This window comes from Oncorhynchus keta, chromosome 7 (assembly GCF_023373465.1).
Source record: "Oncorhynchus keta strain PuntledgeMale-10-30-2019 chromosome 7, Oket_V2, whole genome shotgun sequence".
Taxonomy (NCBI): domain Eukaryota; kingdom Metazoa; phylum Chordata; class Actinopteri; order Salmoniformes; family Salmonidae; genus Oncorhynchus; species Oncorhynchus keta.
Window position 1 is genome coordinate 2,315,525 of NC_068427.1, and position 24,322 is coordinate 2,339,846.

At 42.6% G+C, this 24,322-nt stretch overlaps 1 protein-coding gene across 1 annotated transcript in view; it reads right to left on the reverse strand.

Annotated features, from left to right (window-relative positions):
- Positions 1 to 24,322, reverse strand: part of LOC118385867 (collagen alpha-3(VI) chain-like) — a 92,214-nt gene that overhangs the window by 6,488 nt on the left and 61,404 nt on the right. Inside the window, exons 22-55 of the mRNA XM_035773042.2 lie at positions 22,991 to 23,602; positions 20,375 to 20,992; positions 18,873 to 19,472; positions 18,092 to 18,709; positions 17,469 to 17,803; positions 17,190 to 17,268; positions 16,938 to 17,083; positions 16,532 to 16,624; positions 16,077 to 16,130; positions 15,683 to 15,754; positions 15,532 to 15,558; positions 15,357 to 15,401; positions 14,992 to 15,045; positions 14,806 to 14,868; positions 14,392 to 14,457; positions 14,098 to 14,151; positions 13,888 to 13,923; positions 12,764 to 12,826; positions 12,366 to 12,428; positions 11,496 to 11,558; positions 11,092 to 11,154; positions 9,913 to 9,963; positions 9,679 to 9,714; positions 9,333 to 9,395; positions 8,970 to 9,032; positions 8,378 to 8,410; positions 8,218 to 8,254; positions 7,485 to 7,990; positions 7,085 to 7,193; positions 6,058 to 6,759; positions 4,964 to 5,072; positions 3,089 to 3,144; positions 2,641 to 2,901; positions 2,148 to 2,231 (exon numbers count right to left, since the gene is read on the reverse strand). Of these exons, the coding sequence (XP_035628935.2) occupies positions 2,148 to 2,231; positions 2,641 to 2,901; positions 3,089 to 3,144; positions 4,964 to 5,072; positions 6,058 to 6,759; positions 7,085 to 7,193; positions 7,485 to 7,990; positions 8,218 to 8,254; positions 8,378 to 8,410; positions 8,970 to 9,032; positions 9,333 to 9,395; positions 9,679 to 9,714; positions 9,913 to 9,963; positions 11,092 to 11,154; positions 11,496 to 11,558; positions 12,366 to 12,428; positions 12,764 to 12,826; positions 13,888 to 13,923; positions 14,098 to 14,151; positions 14,392 to 14,457; positions 14,806 to 14,868; positions 14,992 to 15,045; positions 15,357 to 15,401; positions 15,532 to 15,558; positions 15,683 to 15,754; positions 16,077 to 16,130; positions 16,532 to 16,624; positions 16,938 to 17,083; positions 17,190 to 17,268; positions 17,469 to 17,803; positions 18,092 to 18,709; positions 18,873 to 19,472; positions 20,375 to 20,992; positions 22,991 to 23,602 (5,934 nt within the window). The remainder of the gene's footprint in view (positions 1 to 2,147; positions 2,232 to 2,640; positions 2,902 to 3,088; positions 3,145 to 4,963; positions 5,073 to 6,057; positions 6,760 to 7,084; positions 7,194 to 7,484; positions 7,991 to 8,217; positions 8,255 to 8,377; positions 8,411 to 8,969; positions 9,033 to 9,332; positions 9,396 to 9,678; positions 9,715 to 9,912; positions 9,964 to 11,091; positions 11,155 to 11,495; positions 11,559 to 12,365; positions 12,429 to 12,763; positions 12,827 to 13,887; positions 13,924 to 14,097; positions 14,152 to 14,391; positions 14,458 to 14,805; positions 14,869 to 14,991; positions 15,046 to 15,356; positions 15,402 to 15,531; positions 15,559 to 15,682; positions 15,755 to 16,076; positions 16,131 to 16,531; positions 16,625 to 16,937; positions 17,084 to 17,189; positions 17,269 to 17,468; positions 17,804 to 18,091; positions 18,710 to 18,872; positions 19,473 to 20,374; positions 20,993 to 22,990; positions 23,603 to 24,322) is intronic.

Consider the following 24,322-nt stretch of genomic DNA (forward strand, 5'->3'; position numbering starts at 1 on the left):
AGCCATCACTAAACAGTAAGTCATTAATATGTAATGAAATTGTTAATGGCTAGAAGTGTTTGAAAAGTGAAAGCAGAACATTTGTTAGGAAATTAAAGTTCTCTCATTGCTGGTAAATGAAACTCGTGAAAATCAATTAGTAGGACTATTGCACATTACAGTGGTTAATCTGTAATCTCTAATCGGCAATTAATATTGTGAGTAGTTTTGAACAGTAAATTGTTAATTGTGAGTCGAGTGGAAAAGGTAGAAGTTGTACAGGAGCATAGGTTTCTATTGGTGAATTGTTGAGATGAAGGAATAATAGCCATACTCAATAAACTGCTCTTCCATTAACGATGTTGCTATCAGAGAATACATTTTAGTAATTTATTAGGTCTGTGGCTGTGTGATCTCTGTGATATGCAGCGAAACCACCATCTGTACCTAATCCTGTTGAGCCAACTCCACAAGTACCTCTCGGGTAATGCTGAGAAAGTACATGAATTGATCCACAGTCTTGGACTCAAGCGAACCTGTCAAAACCACGCTACGATAAAGTCCTTTCTGCTTTGCACGTTACATAGTGCTAGTATAGCATGTTCCTATTGTCAATCAACACAACAGTTTTCAGCTGTGCTAACATAATTGCAAAAGGGTTTTCTAATGATCAATTAGCCTTTTAAAATGATAAACTTGGATTAGCTAACATAACGTGCCATTGGAACACAGGAGTGATGGTTGCTGATAATGGGCCTCCCTACCCCAATGTAGATATTACATAAATAATCATCAGTTTCCAGCTACAATAGTCATTTACAACATTAACAATGTCTACACTGTATTTCTGATCAGTTTGATGTTACTTTAAATGGACAATTTATTTTCTTTCAAAAACCAGGACATTTCTAAGTGACCGCAAACTTTTGAATGGTAGTGTATTTATATAATATATACAGTATATATCATATGACATGTACATAGAGCATGAATATATACAGTATGTCTATAAACATCAGCAGTCACTATGACAACTATTGTAGATGACCTCACCTCTTAGCTATTACTACCTTATATTTCTACCATAAGGGAGCGCTTGCAGTGGCCTCACTCCAAGGCTCAACATGTGAGCAATAAATCTTCATCAATGAAGTTATTTTCCACAAGACATGTTAGACTTTGTAAGTTTTGCACTGAAAAATAGACTGCAGATATTGCAAGTTTACAGCTCTGATGGTCCTGCAACCTACTTATTTTAAGTCTCTCACTGTAAAAGCTAAAGGCACTAAAATAATACTGAAGATATTGTCTGTCAGTGAACAGTTCTGTTGTTTATTAAGTAATATTCTCCTCTGGACTTCTTGGCTCCACACTGAGTATACAAAATATTAGGAACACCTGCTCTTTCCATGATATAGATTGACCAGGTGAAATCTATGATCCCTTATCGATGTCACCTGTCAAGACCTACAACGCTCCTAGGTTTTTCATGCTCAACAGTTTTCCATGTGTATCGAGAATGGTCCACTACCCAAAGGACATCAAACCAACTTGGCATAACTGTGGAAAACATTGGAATCAACATGGGCCAGCATCCCTGTGGAATGCTTTCCACACCTTGTAGAGTCCATGCCCCGACGAATGGAGGCTGTTCGGAAGGCAAAGGGGGGTGCAACTCAATATTAGGAATGTGTTCCTCATGTTTTGTACATTCCGTGTATATTAAAAGCCCATTTGTTATTTTCTTTAAGGCCCACTCTGTGATATTTACAGACATATTTCATATTTTAAACTAATTATATATGAGTGGGCTTTTAACTTGAAAATAATGGAGCATCATGTGTGATAAAGCTTAATGTGATTTGAAGAGTGATGCTGCTCCATACATTTGGATTCATTGTAGTAACAACAATGCTGCCAATGAAAATCCAAACACAATGAATTCTCATTTAGAGACCATGAGATAGAAACAAAGGGGAAAGCTTCTCAAATGTAGAGGCTGGCTATTTTAGAGTTTGAATTGCAAGTTCCCATGGGACAAATCAATTATCCTCAATGCCTCATAAATCAGCTAACTGTTTAAAGAAATCCAGGTTTAAATTACGCCAACCATCTTTCTCGCTCGCTCGCTCACACACACAAATACACACACGACAAGTGTCACTCACCAATCTCTGGTTTGTCCAGTGGTGTAGTGGCTATGATACCAGTCACCTCCATGGGAGCAGCGATCTTATGCTCTGCTGCTGCTTCTGTCCAATCAGGCATTACACAACAATGGTCAATGGATTCAGTTAAAACAATATTTATGGATGTTGTGTGGCTTTGTCTGCCAACAGGTGACTTGTTTTGTCTTACATTACAAAAAGGTACAAATTCCAATGAAATATATGAACGCCAAAAAGATATTGACGAAACAGGAAAAGTCCCTTTAACCATTGCTTGGATGTTCCACAACAATAAACCAATAGTCATTTAATTATCATAATAACAATCAGTTTCTTATTTTTCAGAATAATAAAGGCCTACTGAAAAGTATACACATAACAATCAATCGCTCTGGCGAAACTGTGATCATTGACTATGGATTTCAGGTTGACGTCACCATTGCAGAGTAAAACAGGTAACCTAAGCACACTGTGGTGTTGTTCATGGACTTACTGGTGGTAATAATGCCTTTGTGTGTGGCCGCAACGTGGCCCTGGGCGGTGCGTGTGGTCACCACGGCGTGGTAGGTCTGGGCGCTCTCCAGGCCGCCGACAGTGAGCTCCGTGCCTGTCACATTCCTCCTCAGCACCAGTGTGTGGTCGCGCAGGCGCGTCACCACCACCTCGAAGTAGGCTATGAGCTTGGGGTCTGGGCTGGCCCAGCGCAGGGTCAGGCCACTGGAAGTGGTGTTGGTTACGTGCAACTCCTCTTGGTCTAGTGGTCAAACCGTGTGGTATTAACACACACGCAAAAATAACACACAAGCAGACAATAAAATCACAGTCAATAAACAAAAGAGACATTGACAATTGATTAGTCTTTGAACCACCACAGGAAATGGGGATTGATTTATTGAACTGGATGTCAACCCTGCTATTTCATTTTATATTTCATGTCTTACCTTTGTGCTTTCTTGGATGGACTGCCTGGTGATTTTCATGGTGTTTTTGATGTTTCCTACACAGAGAGTGGATAATTGACACAGAATATATAACATTCTACCAGGGGAGGCTCCTCAGAGGAGGAAGGGGAGGACCATCCTACTCAGTGAATTTCTGAAAAATGTAATATAATGAAACCTTAAAAAAGTTATCCTTTTAAGATAAAACTTTACGAAATATATGTTTGCTAAATACCTGATTAAAAGACACTGTTTTGAAATGAATGTCTACAGTAGTCCTCTCTAGGTTTCTTACTAGGTTTTGGCCTTTCTAGGGAGTTTTTCCTAGCCACCGTGCTTCTACACCTGCATTGCTTGCTGTTTGGGGTTTTAGGCTGGGTTTCTGTACAGCACTTTGAGATGTTGTACCCGGAGGACAGCTATTTTCCATCCTCTTCTGGCTACATTGACTTCAATACAAAACATATATTGCTCATGCTGCTCACCCCCTTCCACAGACCTATGGTAATTAGGACGACTTCCAGACGACGTCCTCCAACCAATCAAAGCCTTTGCAGTATGAACTGACATGTTGTCCATCAGAGAGTGAACTTAGTACTATGTATGTGTGGTTTAGAAGCTTGGTGAGCTGGTGACATTGTTGGACAGATTGAGATTGAGAGTTGATTTTTGGGGGGATATTATTCAATTCAAATTAGGAGATGGAGGAGGTAGATTATATATTGTTTCCTTGGTTTTAAAACTTAATTTTTTAAAACTTTAGTAGCAAGCAGGTAGTTAGCTAGCTAGCTACCAGAGTGCAGGTTTCTCTGCCAGAATGGCTAGCTAATGCTAATGAAGTGGATTTCTTATTGAAGAACCCCTTTCGTGCCCAGATCAGTTTCAAGCTTCTAGAATAAACCTGCATCGATCATGTAATGGATGAAGGTTTGCAATTAATCTTCTATTTTGTATTTACTTCTAAGTTCCTCCTGTTCCCTGATTAAGAGGGCATGACCACTCCACTACCAGTGTCAACTCTTTGTTATGAACAGAAGTCATGTCTCATATTCCCTCTCATCCACTAGCACATTGAATGTGTCCTTTCCAAGCCCTGTGAGTAGCCCTGTCATTTTTCTCTCATTACTGTACGTAGAGTCAATCACATAGACAAACACATTCACATTATTACGCATCAATGCGAGACACTTCGGAGGATCATGTCTGTCTCTTGGTGCACCTGTCTGTCTGTCTGTCTGTATGTCTAATAAACATTTTAAAATATAGAATTTGTTCACCTAATCCTTGTAACCAGCATTTCCACACCTTGGGCAAATTCATGATTCCTGACATCATACACATCAACGATTTTACTCCTTGCTTGGACAAACTCATTCTTAGCTCTTTTGTCTAAATGTGTTGTGTTGTTGTTTGTCTTCCCAGTCAAATCCTGTCCTGCCCTCAGTGGAAGAGTTGAGCTCTTCTCCAACACCATCTATCCATGATGAGCCTGTCCTGCACTGAAGCCTCAACACCTCAACCCCTGTACTGCACTGAAGCCTCAACACCTCAACCCCTGTACTGCACTGAAGTCATGCCTCTGAACACCAACTCATGCCTCATACCCTCATTAAATCACCTCTGTGATCCCTTCCCAACACTGTAAGGAGCCTTCTCATTCCCTTTTCCCATTATATTTTACTTAAAAATGTCTTTATTAAATTAGACGAGTTTTGAAACACGCTTTGTTGGCGCGGACCACACGGAGACTATGCCGTGGGTCTCCAGCCTCTGAATTCTTCCAATACATAAACTATAGTGATTTACATGACAATCATGATGAGCAATGTCATAATATGATACAAATGTATTATGTAACATGATCTGAATACTCACTCTTGGCTGTGGTGTGATTTGGGGAAGGGGAACTTGGGGAATGGCTGGTCACTCTGGTACCAATGACAGTTTTTGGAGACTTCGGGGGACATGTAGAAAGCGTTCTCAACTGCAGACACAAGAGGAAAAGGACAATCTTCACCTACAGTGTCAACCTGACTCAAAGGCCCTCACAACGCGTTTGTAAGTGGTTTCCACAATGTCAACCTGAACGACTGTCAATGTGTTAACAAGTATGTGCATTCAAACTAATTATTGAATTAGTCCGTGAATAAAAGGTGGACATAAAAGGTGAATAAAAGGTGGACATAAAAGGTGAATAAAAGGTGGACATAAAAGGTGAATAAAAGGTGGACATAACAGGTGAATAAAAGGTGGACATAACAGGTGAATAAAAGGTGGACATAACAGGTGAATAAAAGGTGGACATAACAGGTGAATAAAAGGTGGACATAACAGGTGAATAAAAGGTGGACATAAAAGGTGAATAAAAGGTGGACATAACAGGTGAATAAAAGGTGGACATAAAAGGTGAATAAAAGGTGGACATAACAGGTGAATAAAAGGTGGACATAACAGGTGAATAAAAGGTGGACATAACAGGTGAATAAAAGGTGGACATAAAAGGTGAATAAAAGGTGGACATAAAAGGTGAATAAAAGGTGGACATAAAAGGTGAGGTGAATAAAAATAAAAGGTGGACATAACAGGTGAATAAAAGGTGGACATAAAAGGTGAATAAAGGTGGACATAAAAGGTGAATAAAACATAAAAGGTGGACATAACAGGTGAATAAAAGGTGGACATAAAAGGTGAATAAAAGGTGGACATAAAAGGTGGACATAAAAGGTGAATAAAAGGTGGACATAAAAGGTGAATAAAAGGTGAATAAAAGGTGGACATAACAGGTGAATAAAAGGTGGACATAACAGGTGAATAAAAGGTGGACATAACAGGTGAATAAAAGGTGGACATAACAGGTGAATAAAAGGTGGACATAACAGGTGAATAAAAGGTGGACATAAAAGGTGAATAAAAGGTGGACATCTAACAGGTACTCAAAATACGGCAACAGTGTGAAATAAAGCACTTACTGCTGAGATACTTGGGCAGCAGTCGGCCAAAGTTCTGAATGTGCTTGTCGTAGAAGTGTGAGGTGCTGGTCAGCCTCTTGAAGAAGACGTCGGAGGGCTCACTGGCCATGCGCATCATCACGCGGGCGTCCCCAGCACTAAGTTTCTCGCCAACGCCCAGAATGACCAAGAAATAGCCCTTGCACTTGGCATCGGTGGCCACGGCAACCAGCCGCTCCTCATCCTCCTCCACTGGGCCTGTCACGAACAATGTCAGCATCTTGAGGTCACGCTGGTGGGGCGCCCTTTCAAACACCTGCTCCACCGTGTGCTCGATGGCTGCCGCCAGCGCCCGCCCACCCTCCAGTTGGGGCGTTTTGTCCAGGAGGAAGTTGCGGATGTCTTGGGCCGAGCGGTGGTCGGTCAGACCCACGTCCACGCGGATCGGCGAGCCGCTGCTGTTGCGCAGGAACTCGTAGGGTGCCTGCTGGATCACAGCCACACGGGCGTGGTGGATGGATGCCATAGGGTCTGACGAGACTTCAAGTTGCTCTACAATGTGAGCAACATAGCGTTTAATCTCTGTGAAGACAGTGGGGTAGGTGGTCTCGGAGCTGTCCATGACGAAGGCCATGTCAATGTCCACGTCGGTGGTGGAGGACCTCCTGTCTCTCGACTGCTGAGGGGGGACGTAGTCACACATTTGGTCTGGAGCACAGGAGTCTGGAGAGTAAATGAACACAGATATTGTCTCAAGCATTTTGGCTTGTTATGGTTTTCATTATGTCTTACTGGATTTGTTTGGAAAGCTATTTTCGTTTCGTATGTAACTGTCAATGGCACCAAGAGGCAATGTGCATCTAATAAGCTTACAATAGAATAACTATGATCAGAAAGAAAGTTTGGACTAATCAGTTACACCGTCATAAAAAAAAAAAAAATGTAGAACACAAGAACGCACAAAATGTCTTGGGCGTTGAATATAAATAACAATTCAATGCAGCATTTGTGTGAAGTCAATCTCTGAAGATATGAGAAAAGCTCTTACCCAGGCAGATGTGGCAGCTCATGACCTTTTGGATAGCCGAGTTGTACTGTGCACTTCCGGGATTAGGCAGTACGATCACCTGACCCAGTGCTGACCCCGTGTTGTTCATCTGACACACAGGGAGGAAGCGATGACAATTCAAAAACATGGCCAGGTCAGCTGACAATAAGACAGCTCTGTAAATTCATTTTTAAGTGTTGTACACTGCTTTCAGGTACCAGAGCAATAGCGACATTCCAATATCTATACTTCCACATTGCATGCCAACACTTTCTTCTAAATACTATGGTAGTGTAGATAATGGAGCAAAGCCAAAATGATTCCCTACTTTGTGTTATTGGTATCAGAGCAAAACTTTACCCTATGGAAGAGGGGTCTATTTCGGCATCCTTTACATTACCTTCAGGGCTCTGGTAAGCTGGCCATCCTCTTTGTTGACCAGAAACACTGAGGCGATGCCAGAGTCATAGAGACGGAGGGCCGCGGCGCTGACTGCCCGCTGATCCTTCACTGGCCCGTTGACAAAGAATATGGCAACCTTCCTCATGAGGAAGCCGCTGCGCACCCTCTTGAAGGTGTTCTGAGCCAGGAAGTTCATGGCCGTCTCCAGGCTGCGCTGTTTGCGCGTCTGTAATGCCTGCAAGCCTTCCACACGCTGCACCAGGGAGCGGCGCTTCAGCGCATCGGCAAAGCGGATCTCGGTGGTCACCTCATTGCTGTAGAGGGTGAGGGCCACGCGGGCACCGCGTGGGCAATTGCTCTCGGAGATGGTGATGTTGCCGACCAGGCGGAGCACGGCGTCACGCATGTTGTTGAAGGCGGGCCGACCCACGCCGTCTGAGGCGTCCAGGGCGAAGGCTAGCTCAGTGGGGTAGAGAGGGCACTCCTGTTGACCATAGCAGCAAGCTGAGAATGAAATGAAAAAGAAAAACAAGTTTAGGGGCATTCGTACTCATATGTCAATAAATGTTGACATTTTGGGGCTAGGGAGGGAGGTCGGTTATGCAGTGTGTATCTTGAGGTGGTTTTACACGACATACGGTTGTGGGTGCCCCTACCGCCCCTTCTAGTGCCAATTAATACATTAAATATGGTATATTACATGGTGATCAGTGTAAGCATTTTGTACTTACGACAGTTGTCTCTGATTTTCTTCACAAGGTCACATTGCTAAGGAGAAAACAGACAATTTCAAACCGATGTTAAGACATTGTACAGTACATATTCCACACATGTAAACTTTGGTCAATTTTCCTATACAAAATGACTTCTGTATGATAAATGGATTCCTACCACAACGCCAGGTCCTCTCGGTCCTTTCTGGCCCTGTGGGAAGACAAACAGCAGAGTTGAACAGATGGACACAGCTGGAAGGAGACAAAGCACTAGGCTACTTTCTCAGGCCTGGCACCGCTCCAGATAACAACATCATTATTTGTGTCCATTATATAAACAGTGAACAGTTTGTAATGACGTTATATACAATACATATACTACTTCGCAAACCTCCAAAGACTGTGAATGTTACAAAATTATGTATGGAGATTTTATAATGTGACATTATGTGGGAGGTCAAGATATTTCATTTTATGGGTAAATATTGATAGCCTCTTCCTAGAGCTGAATTAAACTGCTAACAATGTCTTAGACTATAAAGTCGTGACTATGAATATCGATACAGTTATGGATTATTATGCAGGGCCAAGGAGAGAATATAAGGTTTATAAAGTGTAGTGAACACATGCGGCTGGTTTCCTGGATCCAGATTAAGCCGGGACTAAAACGCATTATAAGTGGAGAATCTCAATTGGACATGCTTTTTAGTCCAGGACCATGATTAAATATGGGTCTGAGAAAGGGACCCACTGTAAAAGTCAGTACTTACATAAGGCCCGGGGTATCCAACCTCTCCCTTTTGACCCGGAGTACCGATTTCACCTGAAACACCCTAGAAAAAGCAATACAACAGCATTAAAAGTCAGATTTAAAAAGTCGTATGATTTCATTCCAAATGTATGCATCAATTTACCCGTACTGTATGGTACACTCTACCTTGATATTTTTACATTTCTATTTGGCAATTTAGCAGACACTCTTAGCCAGAGTTACTTACAGTCAGTGCATTCAACTCAGTTAGGTAAAACAAACACATACCACAGTGCTTGTTTTAGTTATACTATCAGTTAAGAAACACCCATTGCACACAGCACCCCTCATCCCAGTCTCCCACCCCAGCTAAAGCACTCACCCTCTGGCCACGGTTTCCTATGGGTCCTGGTCCGCCATTGTTTCCTCCATCACCTGCCGCCCCCTGCATGGTGACAGAAACATCAGTGTGGGAACTGTCACGTGGAACAATAAGACAGACACCTGTCTGAATTTGACCAATATGAAATTGGTGATTTAGAAAATTGGTGATTTTGAAAATGACAAATTTTTCATTTTTGTTGCAAAACAAATTGGAGAGGCTACTCTCTACAGACATTACATTTCCACCTGAGATCCTTTGAATGAAACAGTGCGCTTTTCTTCATTTCAGCAATCCTTGAATTGAACTGAGTAAGCTGTGACGGTGATGATGTACTTGACATTACCTTTGGTCCTGGGAATCCCGGGAAGCCCTCATCACCCTGTAAAGGAAGACATTTGTCAGTTCATTTGAGCATGGGTTGATAATGGCAATTTAACATCATGCAAGCTCATTATAACATCGGACATTGATGTATTGGTTGAATTTGTTGGATATTAGTGATTACATTAATTATGTAGGTGCAGATTGGACTAGTACATATGAATATGAGGGACAAACAGACATATTGATTATTTACCTTTCTTCCTTTGGGCCCTGCGATACCAAATCCATCTCGACCATCTTCGCCCTGTAAGAAGAGAATACTGAGCTTAGCGCAAAGCGAATGACCCAATCTTAGTTAACAGTACCATGTGTGCTAAACAATGAACAATATCACTATGTACAGCTGACCGGGGTTCAAATAGTATTAAAAATCGTTCAAATACTTTAGCTGTGCTTGATTGAGCTTGCCTGGCACAAAGGAACGGTCCAATGGTATGGTTCCAAAAGTTCAAACCCCACCCATCTGGCACTCCATGCAGACACAAGCAAACACTCAATCTATTTGAAAGCTGTGAAATACTATTTGAACCCAAGTCTAATGTACAGACTGAGATAATAGTTGAGTAGTACTGTATGCACTGATCTAAATTGATCATTCCAGTACCAGGACACTATGCACTAGTACCGTGTACGAAGTCACTGCATTGGGACAGATCATGTATGAGGCTAATGAAATGAGACAGAACGTACGAGCACTTCAGCAAAATTATACCAGTTAAGAGATTAAAGACACATGCTCCAGGTTCTAAGAAGTGAGAGGAGTTCAGAGACAGACATAAATCTTGCTGCTCTTTGAACTGGCCGTGATGATGATGTCCAGATTGCCATCAGAAAGCCCAAGAGACTGGAGCATGTCTAAAGTTGACTACTTGCACATTCCCTCTCATGGATTTAACACTGGACCGTGACCAGGTTAACAAAACCAAAGCATGGATTTCTGTCCATAGACTGCTTACAGGGTAAATAAACCAATATATACATTTGTAATTTGGGTGAACTATCCCTTGAACAATGATGGACACTCCCTACAACCAATGTTTATTCCTTACTTACACTATGCTCAAATCTGTAGTGGGGAGTGTGCAAGTGCACACTTCAGGAGAAGAGTAGAGAATCTGTGTCTCACACTGTCACAAGCCTGGGCTCATATGAGCAGAATGTCATAGGGCTACAATAGAAACAATTAATGTCAGAAATGTATCCACTAAATAGGATAAGAATGGGAAAAGATGATTTGAACTCCAATAACATACTGTAGATTATGATGTATTGCACGTGTGCAGTCTACGATCTGATTAATAGTCAGTCTGTTTGATAATCTTCCCTAGGTGTCAATTGCGTTTAGCTGACAGAATGTCATGTAATGACTTACAGGCTCACCACGAGGTCCCAGAGGTCCTACGATGCCTTTTGGTCCGGGCTCTCCTGGCTCACCCTATAATGCAGATATACAAGGAATGAGAAGCAGAGAGAGGGAAAGAGAGAGAAAGAGAGAGAGAACACACTTCGAAAAAAAACATTCCTTCTGAGTCACGCAGACATTTCCTCCAGATTTAATTGCATTCACCCCCGTTACTTGAAGTAAATGTGACACAGGGCCTGGAAGTTTTGTTAGGGATCAATCTGTGTTGACTCTAATAGGCCGTGTATGTGTGTCCAGTAACGGGAGAGTGGGAGGCTTAGGCCATTGTGAATATACTGTAACCTAAACAAGGCTGGGATGACTGTGAGGCATAGGCTAGACTAGAGCGTTGCCAATGATGATCAGTTCTGTACCTTGCGACCCAGAGCTCCTCTCCTGCCCTTGTCTCCGGGGGTTCCCTGGGCTCCTCCTGGACCCTGGAATAAAACAAACAAATCAGAGAAAACCTTCTCACCATTGACACCATGGCACTGTCAGGTTACAGAGATGCTGAAGCAACGCGTGTTGTCGTATGTCATGATTACAAAGCAGATTCACTCCTACAGACCCGACATGTGAAATGTGCTCTTAACAGTGTCAGCATTTTTTTTCCTGTATGTCAGCTGGGAGGCACATGCATTCATTTTGTCTGCGTTTCCCACAGAACATGTGTTACTTCTTTCCAACCGCACATTGCTTGTGTTTACTGTGATTCCCAATTAGATGCCTTTTCATCAAGTTATATGGCGCCGTGCAGTACATCTCAAAGTCCAAACTTAAATGTCAACAAAAAAAAAAAACGTCTAATATCAAAGAGGACACGAAAACCCTTTTGTAATTCATCACTCTGTGGCACAAACAATTAGGTTAAATATTAATGATTAGATAGATCTACTATAACTAGGACCAATGTTTTAGGGGTTAATATTGGCACTGTTCCTTTGAGAAGCCTACATATGTCCAATCTTTTGTTGTTGAGAATTTTTACATTCGTAATTTCCACTTTAAAATGTCAGACTTAATTTGCCCTAACGACAAACCCCTACCAAAAAATGTCTATTAATTATAATCCACATAATAATTCACATCTCCTGTTGCAAAAGGATTATTTTTCTGACTCAAATTAAGATCCTACATCTATCTGTATGTCTTGATACAAAGAAGAGACTGAGGTCTTAACATGCTGCAGAAGCTTCAATATCAGAAGTGTGCCACATTTAAAATGGAGCTGGTAGTTCACTTACCCTTGGTCCAGGGTTTCCGTCCTCACCTCTGGTTCCAGGTGCACCGATTGGTCCAGCTTGGCCCTGAATAGGACAAAAAGCATCACAAACACATGTCTACATCAGAGACGGGTCTCCTGTAGAATCAAAGTGACCAATAGATTTGGTGGATAAAAAAATTGTGTTTAGTTACAGAGTGAGTGTGATTTGAATCTGAAGTTGAACTGCCTGTTGGACTTAGTTCAGCCCCTTAGCTTCAGTATAAACATGGCTACTATGAAAGCCCATGTAATGACTGATACCAATAAAAGTGTAATGACAGTAATGGATTTTTTGGCAAGGGACGATAAACATGCACACCGCAAACGACACAATGTTCTGTCAACAAGTCTAGAAACACAGTGTATGGAGGCACTTACTCTGGATCCTCCAATACCAGGCTCTCCCTGCACACCATCGCCTCCGGGTTTGCCAGGGGTTCCCTATCACACAGGAGAAACCCATGTCTCGGTTAAATACGACATGTGATTAGACCTCAGTAAACATGATCAGTTTATTGAGATTAGATGAAGTGAGTTTACTGTAGATAATTGAGTAGCGTATTTAAAGGACAGTCGCTAGCTAGATATGCTAAGTTTGATCACAGAAAGTAATGGAGAGGGGGATGCTATGTCTGCTAATTATGGTGGCCCCACACTATAGTACATGTATGTGTATTAGGGTGGTGTCGGGTTCACCTAGGGGTCATGATAAGGGTTGTACCAAAATGTTTGATGTATTAGAATAATTGATTATACTTATGTTGTATTAAGGGTTATAAAACCCCCCTCTCCTTACATTTATAGGGTCCTAGACAGATTAACAATACATATACATTGAGGGTTTTAATATTTTTCCATGGTTGTTTTCTAATTCTCTCTCTCTGCCTCATTATAAAGAGGTCCCTCTGAGAAATGTGTGACTGTGAAGAAGGAGCTCTGCAGGGGAGTGAAGGAGATAAGACCAGTCAAACATTCCACAATAAATCAACTTTGGGGAGTGGATGTTTACTGCTAAGTTTTTAGATGGCACTAAAAGCCATTGTTTATATAGCCTGGTAGGCAGGGTTTTGTTCTCAGGAGTAAAAAGGTAGTGACCACCAGGCTAGACTGAGGGTTTAATGAAACAACTGGAGACCTTTTGTTTGATGCAGAACTTACTCTTAAACATGCGTGCTATGTTCCTGATTGTCAATTTATGTCCGCAATTGCATTAATAAAGGTTTTTGAATGATTTAATTAAAGATCTTGTCATGATGCTAATTTCACCAATGAGCCAATAATGATTGAGAAGAACGAAAGGAACGAACCCTAACAGTGGCCATGATTTAAGTCTGATGACTGCATGGGAAGTGCTGTCAATGTGCAGATGGCAATGGGTAATTGGGTGTGGAAGGACTGGTTACCCTGATATCAGGCACAGTAATGGTTATGCAACATTAGGCCTGCTAATGTAAGGCATCAAGACTGGGTATGTTCAGAGGTAAGGTTCAGGGTTCACTTACAGCTTGTCCAGGTGGGCCTCTTCTACCATCAGAACCCTAATACAATCCAAACAGGGAATAAATACATTATAAAGACACAGTTATTACTGAGTTACCTCATAATGTGGTGGTGCATAGATAAGTGAACTATTCGGTATAAAGAAATATTCAGCCAAATATCAGATAACACCGTTTTTAGCAATAGAGAAGAAGAGAGAGAGGAGTCATTACCGTCCTGCCTGGTTCACCGGGGCCTCCCTTCTTACCATCCTCCCCTGGCTCTCCCTAGGATTCAAGACAAAGTACATCAATGACAATAACAGGAAGTGACACCAGTGAAAGAAACAGAGTGACGGCTTAAACAGGAAAGGAGGTGTGAAGATGCTCACTCCTACTCACTGTGCAATTGCAAATCAGCACACAAAACATTAAGAATAGAAGGATACTTTATGGTTCATTTCCTATACAAACACTGTAATCCCCACAGGCAGTTAACACACTAGCTTGGTGAGAGGAAGACATTACCACTGGGCCGACATCGCCTGGGTCTCCTTTAGGTCCAGCCACATTGTTATCTTGACCTGTGGTTCCCTAGCAAACAGAAAGCAAATGGAATCAGAATCACTATGGATGTTAATGATGTAGTACAAAAGACTTTGTCGACAAATTTGGTTGGTTTCTCTGTTATATCTAACATATGAATCCCAATGATTGGGATTCCTGCTATCATTATAAGGTAACACCAACTGAAGACTGAACCAGTATCAGTTTTCCCATCCCTGGCCCTGAACTAAATCATTCTGTAATGAAAACAAGCACTGATCTGTTGAGCAAGGCACTTAAACCTAATTGCTCCTGTAAATCGCTTAAATTACTGAAATGTAAAATGTAATCTGGAATAAGGCTGTACTGTATTTCAGATGTTAATATATTACTTACAGGATCTCCTCTGATTCCTGTATCCCCGATGTCTCCTGCATGTCCTTTAGTTCCTTTGGGTCCCTGAACACAGAAACAAACATTTGTGAGTGGTAAGCACATCAGAATAATTCAAATGAATGAATGCATGGAAAAGTAGCCAGAAATGGATGTTTATGAGGTTGCAATGACCACATGAGGACTCACCCTTCTCCCAGAGTGCCCTCTGTCTCCTGGGGGTCCAGCGACTCCACTCTTGCCCTGGTGGAAAGCAATACATCAGTCAGCCACACATTCAAGAGTGGTCTAAAAGTCAATCATAAGTCATTATATTCACCTTTACTACTGTCTTGTAAGCATAAGCATTCAAAGCTAGATTTACTGTACATTTTGCTTTGTAAAGTCGTGGATTAAAGGGAGGGTTTCAAAAGAACTTCTGACATGAGGCCAATATGTCAAAAGCTGTAACTGTTCACATAAAGTTCTGTATGACCTTCTAACTTTAGGATACATTTTCAGCAAATGCCATAGAAAAACAAATCTTATTGTAAAATAAATTGTGTTTTTCTTACCTCTTCTCCGTTTATGCCATCCAGGCCGATCTCTCCATATTCCCCCTGACAGAAGACAATGGTTATTGAGGGTATTGCTCATCACTAACATTTAAACAAGCTATTATGTGATCAATATATTATCTATTATCAGGTGAAGTAAAGTATTGATTTTTATATTTTTTTTGAAACTCACCTTTTCTCCAGAGTATCCACGACCACCCTGATCAATTGAGAAAAAGGAGATACATTCTTACATATTTTATTCAAAAAAAATATTACATTCTGTTTTGATTTCACATCAGCTAACCTTTTGATTGATACAGTAGTGCTAAATGGGTACTTACCTTGATGCCCCTCTGTCCAGGACAGCCCTGGAAACCTTGCGTTCCATTGACACCAGGAGGACCTCTGTCTCCCTGTCACAGGATGAGAAGAGAGAGAGATGTCCTGTTACACAACATTTACACTATATTGAATAGCATTGAGGTTGATGATTGTTGCCGTTCATCACTCTAAGGTGCTACACATTGGTGGTGCAATGTGTAGCAATGTGTTACAGCACTTTGAGCACCGGAAAGGCTCTATATACTGTAAATCCAACTATTATTATTTTTAAACTTCAAAGCAGGTGCATAGTGTGGCCTGAGGGTACAGTCTTACTAAAGAAGACAGGAAGAAAGCTGAACAGATATTTGTGAGCTTAAAGCTGTTTCAGATATGAACAGAAATCTGACTTACGGGTCCTCCCTCATCTCCGGGATGTCCTGCTCCGCCTGCTCCACCTGGGCTGCCCTGCAAGATAAGAAGCGTATTATGCATAAATCTGCACTGTATAACTAACTCATCACAATAGTCTTTCAAGAGGCATTTATATTTCCCAAGACATTTTTACACACTTAAGTACACTCTTAGAAAAAAAAGGTACATTTAAAACCAATAAGGGTTCTTCTGCTGTCCCCATTGGAGAACCCTTTGAAGAACTATTTTTGGTTCCAGGTAGAACCCTTTTGGGTTGAATGTAGAACCCTTTCCACAGAGGGTTCTACATGGAACTCAAAAGAGTTCAACCTGGAACCAAAAATAGTTATCCTATGGGGTCAGCTGAAGAACCCTTTTGGAACCCTTTTTTCTAAGATTGTGTATTCGTATACCGTAGTTAAGTTCAAGTAATAATAACAAAACACATTAGTAACCTTGGATCCTCCAAGCCCGACTGCTCCTCGGTCTCCCCTTGTGCCGGTGCATTTACATGGCACTGCACAGCACTCCCTCTCAGCAATGTTGTCCTGTAAATTGGAATGAATATAAAGTTGGAATTTAAGATGGGACAAAACATTTTCTGTGTACAGCCAAAATTGGTTGATTATCCACTCAATCCAAAACTGCATATCTGTGACTTTACTACGACGTCAAGTATCTTCCTAATGTTCAACGTGGCCATACTGTACAGTAGATTAGTCCTTAGACTTTCTCCAGGTTCTTTCCGAAAAGCATGTGTGTGGCACAGTTGGGTTACATGGCTGAGTTGGACTGTATGGTACAGGTACAAGTACGAGAACATGTACCGTTTCTGTAGTGAGTGACAGTGACAGCACTCACCAGTTCCTCCAGAAGCTCGTAGTCCAGGTCCATGACATTGACTCGGAGGGGTCTGGTGTACCTGAAGCCTCGGCCAAACTCCAGCAGCACAGCCTCCTCAAACCTGGGTACCCGCTCCAGACCCACCAGGATGAAGCTGTTCACACCTAACATGGCACAAAACACATATTTAATTATCTTTGTCCAGGATCTTTCTCAGTAGTTTCAACAGCCATAGCAATCCAATAATCCAGCCATAAGACGTATCCTCACCTGAAATCTTAAGTTCTTCAACTCCTCTCTTCATTTCGTTATACTGGCCATCCAGACCGTCAGTCAGATGGATCACAACCTGTGCGTGGTTGGGGGGGCAATCATGTCATTTCATTTTACTAATAATGAATGGCATTTATTTCAATAAGTTTGCTTCACTCTCAAGTCGAACTTAACCAAAAAAGATAAATTACAGACTTCAATCTACTCTACTCACACCGTTCCCTGTGTGTGAAGATATTAATTACATTTATTAAAAAAAGAGACATGCAGACACACCTTGACTGCGTCTGTGGCTCGGCTTTTGAACCTCGAACCGTATGCGGAAATGGTCTTGGCATTGAGGACATAGGGGCCGCGATTGCGCAGGGCCCGGAATGCCTCAAACAGCATGTCGGCGTTGTCCGTGAACTCCAAGTGGACAGGTTCCGAGGCACTATCCATGGCCAGGATGCCCACCTGGATCGAGGGGATCTGTCCCGATGAGCAACTGATGCCCGTCATCTTGGTGATCCTCTGGAGGATGGCACCCATCTTGGACTCCAGGATCCTCTGGGCCTGGAAGATGTTCTGCGAGGATACGTCGAAGCCCACCAACACCTCCAGACTGCAGGCTGAAAGAGAGAGAGAGAAGATACGGGGAGGTTGATTGGTGGTTGGTGTTTGGAGCTTCACTGTACTATGTCTTGTAATGTAGATGTTTACCAGATGTTTACAATCCATATGCGGTCTGCTATTACCTGAGTCATTCTAAAGCATAACCATTTTTTTAATCAATGTTCTATATGAAAGTAAAGGATGTAAGTAAAACAAGCATGAGGAATTGACATAGATCTGGCAAGATATGTCCTCCTAACACCAACACTAGGGGAAAGATGGGGTCAAATATCTGTGATCCTCACCTTTTGAGGGTTCCTGGCTCACGCCAGTGCACAGCTTGATGCCCTTCACCTCGTCGTCCAATGTTTCCAAGATCTGCTCGTTGAGCTCAGAGAGCTCCACGAACGTGCTCGCCCTGGCCACCGTGGAGGCCTCGCTTGCCAGGTTGTTCAACTCGTCCTCAATGTCGCCCACGCCAACGGCGTAGATACGGACACCGGTGGCCTTCAACCCCAGAGCGGCAGTCTTGCCATCGTCGGATGACTTTCCGCCAGTGACGATCATCAGGATCTGGGGGATGCCCTCATCCTTCCTGCTGCCTTTATCTTTGATGAAGTGGTTCTCCTGCACGTGGCGAATGGCAGCACCCGTGTTGATCCTGCGGCCACCCTTGTACTCTGTGCGACTAAGGGCGTTGATGATGTCATCCTTGGTCTTGTAGGTGTTGAGGTAGAAGACGTCGGTGACGTCGGTGGCATAGTGGGCCAGGCCAATCTGCAGGTTGTCACGCTCGGTGAAGAAGAGGTCTACAAGGTTCAGGATAAACTCCATCACTTCCTTGAAGTTGTCCTTGCCAAGGTTGATGGAGCCATCCACCAAGAACACGATGTCAGCAGCCTTGGCTTTCGGGAGTCCTGAAGCTTGAGAGAAAACAGAGAGAGAGAGTGACGGAGAGGGATGGAGTGAAAGAGAGGTGCCATGTTAAATCCTATTCACAGTATTTATTTGGCTATTATTCAATATTTTTCAGTACATTTCTTATACAGAATAAGGCGAGAATGCATTCTTTGTGGTTTCACTTACTTGGGTCATCAATTTCTGTAGGGGCCTCCTCGGGGATTGTCCCATTGAGCCTGGCAATGAACCTCTCCTTAATGGTAGGCAAGCCGGGGAAAGTAGGTACCTGAAGAACATCGGCAGAGCTGGTGGCAATCTGGTTGAGCTGCCTGGAGTCTACTCCGCCAGCCCCAATGCCAATGCAGTTGACCCGAGAGCCTTTGAGCAGAGGGCCATACACAGACACGTCAGTGGGGGACCTCCCGCCGGTGAGGACCACTAGATGCTGGGAGGCCTCCGCAAGCCGGACACCCGCTGAGGATTTCAGCTCGTTCCTGATCACATACTCGATGGCTTTGGCAAGATCGGACGATCTGCCACCCTGCTGGCGTAGTCTTTTGATGGCAGAGAGCACAGCTGGCTTGTTGTTGTGGGAATTGAGAGAGAAATCAGTCTTGACCTTGTCAGAGTATTGGACAACAGCGACCCGAACCTGGTCAGGTTGCACATCCAGCTGCTGAACGATGTTGAGGATGAAGTCACGGATGTGGGCGATGCCACTGGACCCTGTGGTGTCCGAGCCGTCTATGAGGAAGATGATGTCCTTCCTCCCCATGTTGAGGTTAGCTGAGAAGTAGAACAGAAAAAAAGGTCAAGCAAGTGGGGTTTTACTTTTTATGTTGGCAAAAAAGTATTTAAAAAATGTAAACAAAGGAGATTGTAACAGTTGAGGCGATACCATACAAAACATAAAAAACAGGTTTCCATCCAACCTTTTTATTCAGGGAAAAGTACATGTTGAATAAAACATGTCACAACCGGCCTGATGGAAACAGCTATTTTGTCGGTAGACTTTCCAAATGTTGACAAAACAAAATATGCTAGTCAGGGTGGGATCTTTCTGTGTCTGTAAAATGAATTATTTGAGAAAAGGAGGTGGAAGTTGACCTTTACGCGCAAGTATTGATATAACCAACCAAAAGTAAACTTGGGAGTCACGCGATTATATGTTGTGTAGTCCTTCCACTACGACTCGGGAAAGCATGTAGTTTATTAAGATACAGATTAAATAAATTATGATGAACTCCACATGGTGGTGAAAGTACACAGTGATGAGCTTGATGCTCCTTTCCAATAAATATTGAGAGTCTTATTCTGGTGACATGATGACCGAAGCTTTGCTGCCATTTGAAGAATATACCCGCACTGTATCTGGGAGCTGTTGGCTAGAGCGTACGTGCCAAGACCAAAGTGGGCACATTCACTATATAATGCATTTTGTTTTGTTACGAAAACATACAGCCTAGGTTCGAACCAGGGTCTGTAGTGACGCCTCTAGCACTGAGATGCAGTGCCTTAGACTGCTGCGCCACACTCGGGTGTGAACATTATCATATTGTTTTATGCAGACTTTAGAAAATTCAAATCTGTCACCAATTGGATGGAAACTTAGCTACAGTCAAAAATATATTTGATGGGTCGGCACTATTTAGAAACTGCATTGGGTTAAATAATGTAGAATCTCTTACCAATATCCAAAACAGGAGGGACAAAACTACTGGAGATGTCAGTGGTGGTCATGGTGTTGACTGAAGCAATAAGCTGTTGCTCCACTGTTGGAAGCTGGCCAAAGTTGTTAATGGAGTAGGCGAATTCTGGCTTCAGGGAGATCTGCCGCAGTTCGTTGGGGTCGGCATTCTTTGCCCCGATGGCAAGAGGGGCAACCAGGTTGGTCTTCAGCTGGTTGGCTGGTCCAGAGACGTCGTCGTTGGACTTTCCCCCCGTGACTAGAATGAGGAACTGAGGCACACCCTCCTCGATGCGGCTACCGGCTGATCTCTGATAGATGTTCTTGGAGACCCAATCGAGGGCACGGCCAGTGTTTAGACGGTTTCCACCCCTGCTCTGAATCTTCCTCGTGGCTTGGCGGACCTCGTCTTTGGTGGAGTGCTCGTTCAAGAGGAACTCCGTTCTGGCATCGTCGCTGTACTGCACCACTGACACCCTCACCCGATCCAGACCCACGTCCAGCTTTTCCACGACCCTCCCGATCATGTCACGGATGGCGGGGAACTCGCTGCGCACAGCTGTTGTGCCGTCAATGAGGAACACCACATCCCTCTTTTCTCCGCCAGTGGGTACTATGACTGTGGGAGAAGACAAGCACATCAAATGTGTTTGTTAGCAACACAAATTGAGCTGCATTAGGGCATAGATATAAACCAAATTCGTTATGGTGATATTTTATGTTCTAATTGTACTTCATAATAACTATGTTTTCACCTTGCATCGATCCTTTTTCACTACTGATCTGTTTGTATGAGTCAAAAGATATAATCGAGTTTTAATCTGTCATTATTGTTAATAATACATTATTAGTGGTAACATTTGAGAAACAGTTTTAATTGATATTCAACTAGACTACAGTATCACAGGTGGTGATGCCGATGACTGAAACCCGTTAACAGTGAATCCGAATGAAAAACAGCTAGCTCTGTAGTGCTGTTTTGACAAACTCCCCAGTAAAATAACCTGTTGTTTTCCATTTTAACCCACTGGTAGCTAACATCAATCAAAGCTGTAAACACTCTACCACATGAGCACATTTAGCAGAATTGTTGTTTTCGGTCTCTGGAGACTGTATTGCCTTCAAGAAATAGTATTGTACCAGCACTTTGTTTGGTTGAACTTGTGTGTTAGCTAAGAGATACTTATTTTTGTGCCCCTGCCGATACCTCATGACCCCGTTCTAAACAGATAGTTATCCTGTTCAGAACAAAGTGGCGCCACGTGCAGTAATTAGTGGATTAGGGTTTCCCATGCAAAAATGTAAAATCTCCTCAGCTGACCACCTTGAAGCAATTATTCACCTATATTTGCTATACCGGGATAGAAATCAATAGGATGTATTATGAAGTTATGAGTGGTGGTAAAAAAAAAAGAATCACCAAATGATGCAATTTCTGTACTACTCCATGCATGAATTTCACAGTGGCGTTGGCCTCCTCTGTCCGACATGGATAAACAATACAGCAAAAGACATAAGTAATGCTAAAGTAATTGTAGGTCCATTTAAACCAGTTAAAATGTAGCATGGATGGTGACATCATTTTGGGGTGTAGTACCACTACTATCCCCTGGAGGGCAGCTAAATTGTATTCATTCGAAGCACAAGACCCAGGCATTTCCAATAATACCTTATACACTCAGATGTAAAGTGTTTGTTTAATTGCTAAAAAATCTAATATACAATATATATATAATTGGGCACTCGTCAATTCAGTCAAATCAAATTGTATTGGTCACATGCACCGAACACAACCCAAATACAACACCTGTGGACTTTACAGTGATATGCTTACTCATAGGCCTCTTCTCAAGAAAGTTTGAAAACTTGGCATAAAACATGTTTGATTATGTACAATCCATCTAGCCTATTCATAGAAGCTAACTCCCTTTAGCGATTATTCATGAAGACATCTTCTGACCGCATCGCTAGCAGTACGGTTTTGGAAACATAAGGAACGTATATTTCATATCATTGAGAAATAATCTTTAAAAAACAAAATACTAAATTACACTTTTATAGGTTTAGTGTTCCCACACTGCCATGTTACAGCGTTTGTTTACGGAAGACAGATGGAAGACAGAGACAACCACCTGTGCTAATTAGTTATCTAACATGCTCAAACACCGGTGTGTAAGTGTAACTGGGGAGGAAGTGTAGCGGAAGTGTAGTTTTTCGGATGGAGAGAGACAGCCGTATGGATCTGTACAAAGCTGCTAAAGTAAGTGTATCTTTTTATTTTAAAGATTATTTCTCACTGATATGAAAGATACATATGTTTTTAAAACTATCGCAAGTGATGATTATTGATGTTTCTAAATGAGAGTCAGGATTGTTGCTCACATGGCCGAGAACCCTTGGGATAAGGCAGATTGCTTTGGGTTCATGAGAGCAACAATCAATCATGATGCTTTTATGACAATTTGACACATACGCCACCTGGTAATTAGCCAACCACTGGCCACTACTGTGAAGTGTTGTCCAAATATTCCATAAAATGTGCAAAAATATTGTGAATGAAATTCAAACAGACATTAATCCTATAAAACACATTAATGACAGCAAGAGAGGGCATTACCATCCGGAGTTGGGAAAACAGGACGTAGCCTGGCAATGTCGTCATCGGACATCTCTGTGAGCGTGGAGATCAGTTTGTCCTGGACTGTGTACAGGCCAGGGAGGTCATCCACAGTGTATGCAAAGTTGGGAACATAGGAAACAACCTGAAGCTCCTGAGAGTTTACATCTCTGGTCCCGATGCTGAAGGGCAAAACACCTGACTTCTTCAGTGAGGTCGCAGGTCGACGGATATCATCTGTGGACCTTCCACCAGAAACGACAATCAGGAACTGTGGAACACCCTCCTCCTTCCTGCCGCCACGTCGAACATTCAGCACTTCACTGCTGACAAACTCCACTGCCTGACCCAGGTTACGTTCCCGGCCGCCTCGCTGCCTCAGTCCCTTGACAGCATTCATAACACCCTCCTTGGTTGTGTGGGAGTTTAGGTAGATATCTGCATTGGGGGAGTCGCCATACTGCACCACACCAATCCTGATCTTGTTCTCGCCCACGTTGAGGTCCTTCACGATTGAGCTGATGAACTCCTGGATGATGGGGAACTCCCTTCCGACGCCATCTGAGCCATCAACAAGGAAGACGATATCCTTCTTGGGACCCTGAGACTCAGCTAAAAGGAAGGGAGAACAAACATTTTTAATAAACCACTGCTCCGTTTGTAGTAGGTGGGCTAATACATTTCAAAAGTATTTTTTTTTTAAATGTTCAATATCCTTTTGCAAACAATGATTGAACACTTCAGCTGAAGGACTTTGCTTCTAAGTGTCTTACCTCCCGAGCTAATGAATATGGTAGGATCGGGATACCTGGCTTTGACAAGTCTTGACAAAGCAGAAAAGAGCTCTGTCTGGATGTTTTGGAGGTTCCGCATGTCACGGACAGAAAATGTTTCGTTAGGGGAATTTGAGATCGACTGCATCTCCCTGTAGTCGGCATTTCTAAGGCCAATACTGACAGGGACCACACCAATACGCTTTAGCGCGATCGCTGAGAGTTCAACACTATCACTAGACTTCCCACCACTAATCAAAATGAGTATTTGTGGAACACAAACACATGTGCCTGCTGCCAGAGGAAGAGGTAAAGACATTGTCCCTGACATACTGAAGTGCTGCTCCAGTGTTAAGGGGTCTCCCTCCTTTAAGTGTGATGCCTCTGATTGCATGTATAACCTTGTTTTTGGATGCATAAGTGTTGGAATAGAAATTGACCATGGCATCCTTGCAGTACTGGACCACAGAAATGCTGTCTTTGTTCTCATTCACATTGAGCTTCTCAACAGCTCTCAGTATAAAGTCTTGTATAACTGGGAACTCATTTATAATGTCAT